This window comes from Rhinoderma darwinii, chromosome 6 (genome assembly GCF_050947455.1).
Source record: "Rhinoderma darwinii isolate aRhiDar2 chromosome 6, aRhiDar2.hap1, whole genome shotgun sequence".
Lineage (NCBI taxonomy): Eukaryota > Metazoa > Chordata > Amphibia > Anura > Rhinodermatidae > Rhinoderma > Rhinoderma darwinii.
Genome location: NC_134692.1, coordinates 42038468 through 42047658, shown reverse-complemented (window position 1 = coordinate 42047658; position 9191 = coordinate 42038468). Strand labels below are relative to the sequence as shown.

The 9191-nt window shown below is 40.4% G+C and overlaps 1 protein-coding gene across 3 annotated transcripts in view; it reads right to left on the bottom strand.

Annotated features, from left to right (window-relative positions):
• Positions 1-618: 618 nt before the first annotated feature.
• Positions 619-9191, bottom strand: part of LOC142655439 (anterior gradient protein 2-like) — a 27750-nt gene continuing 19177 nt past the window's right edge. For all 3 annotated transcript variants that reach the window (XM_075829590.1, XM_075829591.1, XM_075829592.1), the window contains exons 5-8: positions 4184-4260; positions 3336-3399; positions 3101-3184; positions 619-1818 (exon numbers count right to left, since the gene is read on the bottom strand). In XM_075829590.1, coding sequence (XP_075685705.1) covers positions 1769-1818; positions 3101-3184; positions 3336-3399; positions 4184-4260 — 275 coding nt within the window. In that variant the 3' untranslated portion in view covers positions 619-1768. The remainder of the gene's footprint in view (positions 1819-3100; positions 3185-3335; positions 3400-4183; positions 4261-9191) is intronic.

Genomic DNA, 9191 nt, shown 5'->3' with positions numbered 1-9191 from the left:
AGGGTCCCTCCCGTTTCAGCCAGTGACTACAAAGAGCGTTTCACTCTGGATGGCCTGGCACTTTGTGCATTACAAAGTCAGTTTATTGTTCTCAATGGAAACTATGTTCTGTTTCATTTGCCCTGTGGTGGTGCTGCATAAAATGTAACTCTTGCTGCCACGGTCCATCACATGTTACGGCTGATCGGTTTGCGTTCTGAGACATTTAGGTTTCTCCCCATATCTGCGCCCCTCTGCTCTCACAGCATTGCGTTTCACATAAGCTGCAATCCTCTCACCTCCTACTATGTGCTATTCATTATACTGGTGCCTTCTTACGTGGAGGATGGGCCTTTTGGTCCCCTCAAGCACCAGTTCCCAGGTGTGTCTGCTACCTCTGCACCCCTATAGCTAGGCCCCTGCCATCTGTATGGATCATATTGTATTATAAAATGTGATTTCAATATTACTTAGGCATCCTGTATGTTTGTATTACACATGGGATGTACAGTGGGAAACCAATCAGTTGTCTGGGGATCATGAACATTGAGTTTTCCTGTATTTGTCCCTAATTATACACACAAAATATAGTGACATCTCCTTGATAATATCTGATTAATAGGTTATGAGTAAACACAATTTTTGGGATAAAACATATTTATTTGTTACAAATACACAGTAAATATTTTGTATAAAATGTATAAAGTTACAGGGGTGACCTGGATATAATATGGACAAAGAGGAGCAGATGAGACTTTCTAGTTGCCCACAATTAATAAGCTATATTTTGATATGGCTTTTGGATATAGCACTATTTCCACCCATCATATGAATGCTATGTCAATTACATGGAGGTTGAGGGGTACATTACACAGTAAAGGGACAGTTAGTTAAAAGACAAGACCACAGCGAGCATATTAAATATCAGCGTACAGTAAGATATTAGGGGTTACTTCAATGACATTTAATACATCCACTGCCTACTCTGTTCTAATACAAGGCATCTACCAAGAATACTAATATTGACCAAAGGCTGTTTCCTATGTTTGCAGAGTAAAAAATGTAGGGTCATTGATAGAAAGGGTGGTGAGGGCGGGTGGGATGTTGTCTGTGCATTCATAGAACAAGAGGTAGGAAAAAGTAACAGTAGGAAAGACCTGTCATAGATTAAAGACTATGTAAACCCTTGAAAGGCAATTATTATTTTTTAAATAAAAAGGTCAGTCAGTGTGATTAGCGCAACTTTCTAAATAGTTTTTATTAAAAATTATTTTTACTTTTTGAGATAAAGCTGCTCTGTAATCTCTATACAGAGCGGCTGTATCGTTCGCTATGACCTGAATCCTGTCAGTACCGTGGACCTGACGAGTTCAGTGTCAGCGGGTCCCGTGAGAACCACCTGTAATCTATTAGATCTAAGTTATGAACTTAGATGTGATAGTGTACAGGTGGATCCTGTGTGTCAGAGATACGCAGGACCCACTGACACCAAACCCGTCAGTCCCACGAACCTGACAGGTGCAGAATAATTTTGGAGCATAAGTATTTATAAAGTTGCACTAATCCAACTGACTGAGTTTTTTTTTATATATATATATATATATATATATATATATATATATATATATATATATATAAAATTGCCTTTCAAAGTTGTACATAGCCATTAAAGGTAACTACATTTTTGCCGCGTCTGGTTCGCCATATGTTCGTTGTCATAAAATACTTTTTTCTTTTGGTCTCCTATAGTCTCTTATTATTGGTGGTCACCGTGGCTCCGAGACCAGACTCACAATTCTGTGTGGAGCACAATTTTTGCTTTCTTCATGTTTGTAATCACTGTGGGTAAGAGAAATATACAAGTTATTATTACAATATAATCCCACAAACAGAAATAACTGCAGTCGAAATATATCCCAAGGTCTGATAAACTCCCCACAGCTACGCAATATCGTTGAGATAACCTCAGACGAGATAAGGAGATATGGTACCTGATGGAACAACCCATTTGCCCTATTAGGAAGTCAAAAACAGTGCCCACCTCTATGAGGCAGAATGGAGATCTGCTAACAAGAAGTGTCTCTCGCGGACTCAGGCCATGAATTACCATAACCATGAAATACTACATAAATGTTTGACTTCCACTGGCATATTCCTCTGTTTGCTAGGGGTCTCTTCAAGGGGTTGTCAAGTCCCAAGAAATTGATGGCCTATCAATATGTGATCGGTCAGGGTCCGACACCCTGAGTCCTGAAACCCCTGCCGATCAGCTGTTTTGAAGAGGTGCAGTGCTCGTATGAGCGCTGTTTCCCCTTCAGTTTCTGATCTGCTCAAACCGAATCGCCAATAACTTGTAGCGGAGGTTTACATTATTACAGCCTTCTCCTATTCACTTCAATGGGAGAAGGCTGTAATACTGTGATCCACCGGTACAAGTGTGTTGGCGATTCAGTGTGAGCAGAAAAGGAAATTAAGTGGAAGTAGTGCTCGACGAGCGCTGCAGCCCCTCCAAAACAGCTGATCGGCGGAGGGGGCTGGGAGTCAGACCCGACCGATCACATACTGATGGCCTATCCTTGAGAACAGGCCATACATTTTTGGGAATGGACAATTTCTTTAAGCCAGCTGATTAATATGGATGCTCCCATATTAAAGGGGTTGTCTGTGATAGATTGTGAAGGACAATTATTTCAATGGTGTTGTGGGTAAAATAAGAATTACCATATTTGAATCACGTAACTTGTTATAGGAACGCTAGACCTAGAAATGAATGATCAAAGTAAACCGGAGATATATTTTCCCCCAGTGTTTTTCAGTCTGCAGGATTTTCTACATGTTCCTTGAAAAAAAGTCTTGTAGAGAGATCCTGCAGAGAACACAGGCGTTATTCTCCTGCTGATCTATTCCGTTTTCCATCGGGAATGGTCAATGGGGTGGGGCTTTTAAAAGGGGTGGGATTTAACAATCTTTCGTTTTCGACATGGCAGAAGGAGGGCGGCTCCTGCTCCAGCCAGTTGCCTTAGGGCAATACACATGAGAGTAAGAAGGGGGACACGGCTAATCTACTGGGACAAGACAAGAGTTCTTTTTTTTTGGGGGGGGGGGGGGGGATAATACTCACGCTCTGGAATGTCACCGGCTTCATAGGCATACAGTCTGTTTGAGTATCTTCCTGCTAGATCTGTCCTGACGGTCATAGATGGATCTGTAGTACAGAAAGTACATTACTCAAGACCTTGAATGGCTTATAGCCTTCTACAGTCAACAAGTACACCTCCTGATTAATAGACACAGTTGAAAAAAAAAAAAGTATTTCATGGCAATTTGCTACAGAGCCTGCTTAAAATAGAACTCACCAACAAACATGACTCTGGGTACATAATATCCATCTGGAGACTGGTTCTCATCAGCCACAGGGTGCTGTAAAGACAGATATCTACATAAGCAGTGTGTGGTAAAAAATATAAAACCATTAGAGGACAGATCTGCGTTGCTCTTATCAATTGCTCTTCATGTAATCAAAATCCTAGATCTCAATTTTATTGTGAAATTTACTTTGTGGGACAATGTTCTCTTTGATTTTAAAGCAGTTCTTACAACAAAAAAAATCCCCAGATTTACCCATATTAAACACTGCCTTTGCTTTGAGGAGGTGGCCAACTTGACGTCTTGTAGGCTGCAAATGTAGTAACAACTACCCAATGGCTACAGAATAATGACTCCTTCAAACGGGCGCATTTTGCATCAGTATTTGTAGGCCGAAACCAGAAATTGAACATAAACAAAGAAAAGCTAAAAAAGAAAGATGTGCACTTCTTTCATATTGTGGACCCACTCCTGGTTTTGGCTTGCAAATACTGATGCAAAACACTCACCTAAATATGCCGATCTGAATAAGGCCTTAGGCTGCATTCACACGTCCTATATTATGGCCGCAAGACCTTGACCGCCGCGATTAAACTGAACAACTTATATCACCATAGGCATAAGCTTGGTTTATTTGAACCACGGGGGAAACTGGGTCTTGCGGCCGTAATATGGACACTAAAATGCGGCTTTATCCAAATCTGTGTGGTATAACCGTGGTATGTGAAGATACTATACACTACTAAGTAAACAAAATGTGTACCACATCTACATGGGGCTCTTCAACAAGTGATAGTCATTCACATTATATAATGTAGAGAAATAAGCAAAAACTCACCACAACATTTAACATAATAAAATCCTGCTGAGCCAATTTCTGTGCCATAACATCAGCAGCAAAAGCTTTCTTCAGGTCTACATGTGAGAGAGAGAAATTGTAAGTTTCTTGAAAAATGAAAATAATATTTAGTATGAAAAAAACCTGACATTTAGAAGTTCTATTCTCCAGCGTTCATTATAAGTTAAATGCAGATGAAATTATTAAAATTACAATCTAAAATTTTGCTCCCTACAGTGGACACATCATTGTTCTTGTGAATAACGTCTGTCTCAAACAATAATCGTAAAGATTTGTCACAATTTAGGAGGTTATTATAAATCACACCCTCCACAGCCAACCTTGGATAATGTTAAAGAGGCTCTGTCACCAGATTATAAGTGGCCTATCTTGTACATGATGTGATCGGCACTGTAATGTAGATAACAACACTGGTTTTTATTTAGAAAAACGATCATTTTTGACGGAGTTATGACCTATTTTAACTTTATGCTAATGACTTTCTTAATGAACAACTGGGCGTTGTTGACCAAGTCGGCGTTGTACAGAGGAGTGTATGACGCTGACCAATCAGTGACCAATCAGCGTCATACACTTCTCTCCATACACTGCAGATAGCGATCTAGCTATGTCGCTATGTGCAGCCACATAAACACACTATAACATTACTGCAGTGTCCTGACAATGAATATACATTACCTCCAGCCAGGACGTGATGTGTATTCAGAATCCTGACCATTAATTTGAATGGCCAGCATGTAACACTAGATTTTTCCAGCAGCGGTTGGGATTACAGCAACAGAACACCTTAGTCCGAGTTTCCGCGTAGCATAAATGCTGCGGAATTTCCACAAAGGAATTCTGTGCGGAAATTCCGCAGCATTTACAGTAGCAGCAAAGTGGATGAGATTTTGAAAATCTCATGTCCACGCTGCAGAAAAAAAATTCAGCATAAACCTTAACCCCTTAAGGACTGAGCCTGTTTTGGCCTTAAGGACACAGCCTATTTTTTTCAAATCTGACGTGTCACTTTATGTGGCAATAACTCCGGAATGCTTTTACCTATCCAAGCGATTCTGAGATTGTTTTCTCGTGACACATTGGACTTTATGTTACTGGCAAAATTTGCTCGATGCATTAAGTATTTAATTGTGAAAAACACCAAAATTTAGCAAAAAATTGCAAAAATTAGCATTTTTCTAAATTTATATGTATCTGCTTGTAAGACCGATAGTAATACCACACAAAATTGTTGCTAATTAACATCACCCATATGTCTACTTTAGATTGCCATCGTTTTTTTGAACATCCTTTTATTTTTCTATGACATCACAAGGCTTAGAACTTTAGCAGCAATTTCTCACATTTTCAAGAAAATTTCAAAAGGCTATTTTTACAGGGGCCAGTTCAGTTGTGAAGTGGATTTTAGGGCCTTATATATTAGAAACCCTCGATAAGTCACCCCATTTTAAAAACTTCACCCCTCAAAGTATTCAAAACAGCATTTAGAAAGTTTCTTAACCCTTTAGATGTTTCACAGGAATTAAGGCAAAGTAGATGTGAAATGTTCAAATTTCTTTTTTTTTTTTGCAGAAATTCATTTTTCATCTATTTTTTTTGTAACACAGAAAGTTTTACCAGAGAGACGCAACTCAATATCTATTGCCCAGATTCTGCAGTTTTTAGAAATACCCCACATGTGGCCCTAGTGCACTTATTGACTGAAGCACAGGCCTCAGAAGCAAAGGAGCACCTAGAGGATTTTGGGGCCTCCTTTTTATTAGAAAATATTTTAGGCTCCATGTTGGGTCTGAAAGGCTCTTGCGGCGCCAAAACAGTGGAAATCCCCCAAAAGTGACCCCATTTTGGAAACTATACCCCTTGAGGAAATTATCTAGGGGTATAGTGAGCATTTTGACCCCGCAGGTTTTTTGCAGAAATTATTGGAAGTAGGCCGTGAAAATGAAAATCTACATTCTTTCAAAGAAAATGTAGGTTTAGCTAATTTTTTCTAATTTCCACAAGGACTAAAAGGAGAAAATGCACCACTACTTTTGTAAAGCAATTTCTCCCGAGTAAAACAAAACCCTGCATGTGGTCATAAACGGCTGTTTGGACACACGGCAGGGCTTAGAAGGGAAAGAGCGCCATTTGGCTTTTGGAGCTCAAATTTAGCAGGAATAGTTTGCGGAGACCACGTCACATTTGCAAAGCCCCTAAGGGACCAAAACAGTGAAAACACCAAAAAAGTGACTCCATTTAGGAAACTACACCCCTTGAAGAATCCATCTAGGGGTGTAGTGAGCATTTTGAACCCACAGGGGTTTCATAGATTTTATTAGAATTGGGCAGTGAAGATTTAAAAAATCCTTTTTTTCCAATAAGACGTAGCTTTAGCTCAAAATTTTTCATTTTCTCAACAAATAAAGGAATAAAAGAACCCCAACATTTGTAAAGCAACTTCTCTGGAGTACGGCAATACCCCATTTGTGGTCATAAACTGCTGTTTGGGCATACGGCAAGGATCAGAAGAGAAGGAGTGCCATTTGGCTTTTGGAGCACAGATTTTGCTGGATTGGTTTCTTGACACCATGTCACTTTTGCAAAGCTCCTAAGGTACCAGCACAGTGGAAACTCCCCAAAAGTGACTCGATTCACGAAACTACACCCCTTGAGGAATTCATCTAGGGGTGTAGTGAGCATTTTGACCCCACAGGTGTTTCATAGATTTTATTAGAATTGGGCAGTGAAAATAAAAAAAATCCTTTTTCTTCAATAAGACATAGTTTTAGCTGAAAATGTTTCATATTCTCAACAAATAAATGTGGTCATAAACTGCTGTTTGGGCACAGAGTAGGGCTCAGAAGGGAAGGAGCGCCATTTGGCTTTTGGAGTACAGATTTTGCTGGATTGGTTTCTGGTCGCTATGTCGCATTTGCAAAGTCCCTGTGGGACTAAAACAGTGGAAACCCCCCAGAAGTGACCCCATTTTGGAAACTACACCCCTCAAGGTATTCACCTAGGGGGTGTAGTGAGCATATTAACCCCACAGGTGATTGGCAGAAATTGGTGTGCACTCGATGTTGCGGAGTGAAAATGATTTTTCAATAGATATGCCAATATGTGGTGCCCAGCTTGTGCCACTGGAGACACACACCCCAAAATTTTTTAAAAGGGTTCTCCCGGGTATGGCGATGCCATATATGTGGAAGTAAACTGCTGTTTGGGCACACTGTAGGGTTCAGATGGGAGGTAGCGCCATTTGGCTTTTGGAGCGTGGATTTTGCTTGTAGTAGTTTTTGTTTTGAGTCTTACTGGTGTTTCCGTTTATAATGTGGGGGTACATGTAAGGCGGGCGGAGTATATAAGGGGCATAGTCAGGTGGTATAGTGGGGTAAAAAAAAACAATAAAATAATCCATAGATGTGTTTTATGCTGTGACACAATCCTTTCTGCACAGGCCAGTGTCGCACTAATAAATGGTCTTTACTTATCCCCCTTTTGGTCCACACTCCGCACCTTTGAAGTTTGGGGAGTTTTGCTAGAAAAGTGTTTGTCCTGGTATAATACGGGCATCCTCGCTTCCAGCAGATATGTTTTGGCCCTCCCCTTCCTGGTTCCCTAATTTTAGGGGCCTTGATAATTCGCCACTTGAAACAGAAGAAACGTTCCCCTCGGGCCGGCACAACTGCATATTTTTATTTCCTGGCTTATTGGTGCCTTGACTAATTTTATTTTTTCATAGACGTAGTGGTATGAGGGCTGGTTTGTTGTGAGACGAGCTGTAGTTTTTATTGGTACCATTTTGGGGTACATGCGACTTTTTGATCACTTGTTATCCTTTTTTTTTTGGGAGGCAAGGTGACCAAAAAACAGCAATTCTGGCATATTTTTTTAGTTCTTTTTATACAGCGTTCACCATGCATTATAAATTACATGTTAGCTTTATTCTGCGGGTCAGTCCGATTCCGGTAATACCTAATTTATAGCACTTTTTATGTTTTACAACTTTTTGCACAATAAAATAACTTTTGTAAAGAGAATGGATTTTTTTTCTGTCGCCAAGTTGTGAGAGCCATAACGGTTTTAAATTTTTGTCGACGGAGCTGTATGAGGGCTTGTTTTTAGCGAGACGAGTTATCGTTTTTATAGGTACCATTTTTAGGTACATGCGACTTTTTGATCACTTTTTATTTCAATTTTTAGAAGACAAAGTAGCAATTATGTCAGTATTTTTTTGTTTTTTTTTTACGGCGTTCACTGTGCGGAATAAATAACATAATATTTTTATAGTTAAGGTCGTTACGGTCGCAGCAATACCAAATATGTATGGCTTTATTATTTTTTTCAATAATAAATGACTTGATAAGGGAAAAAGGGCGATGTGTTTTGTGTTATTATTTGAAACTTTTATTGTATTTTTTACCACTTTTATTACACTTTTTGTTTACACTTTTCTTTAGTCCCACTAGGGGACTTGAAGGTCCAACTGTTTGTTTGATGTTCTAATACATTGCACTACCTATGTAGTGCAATGTATTAGAACTGTCAGTTGTTCACTGACAGCAAGCCGATCAGGCTCCGCCTCCGGGCGGGGCCTAATCGGCTAACGTAATGGCAGATAGGAAGCCATTGTTAGGCATCCTGTTGCCATAGTAGCAGTCGCCAGCCTTGCCATCGCTTGGCAAGGCTGCCGATTGCATACAAACCACTTTGAATCAGCGATTGCATTGAATCGCTGCATTGAAGGGGTTAATGGCAGGAATCAGAGCTAGCTCCGGTTCCTGCCTATAGATTGGGGTGTCTGCTGTAACATACAGCGGACACCCACTGCTGATGACGCCGGCTCAGCTTCTGAGGCGGCGCCATCTTGCCGATGGTACCGGAAGCTTCCTGGGCCCCGCCGACGACGGGGCATAGGAGGATTCCGTTACTGGCGGACCGGGAGGTAAGTATTAGCCCTCCCATCGCCTTTGCAGCCACCGGCAACCCAGCGATCACGTTGCTT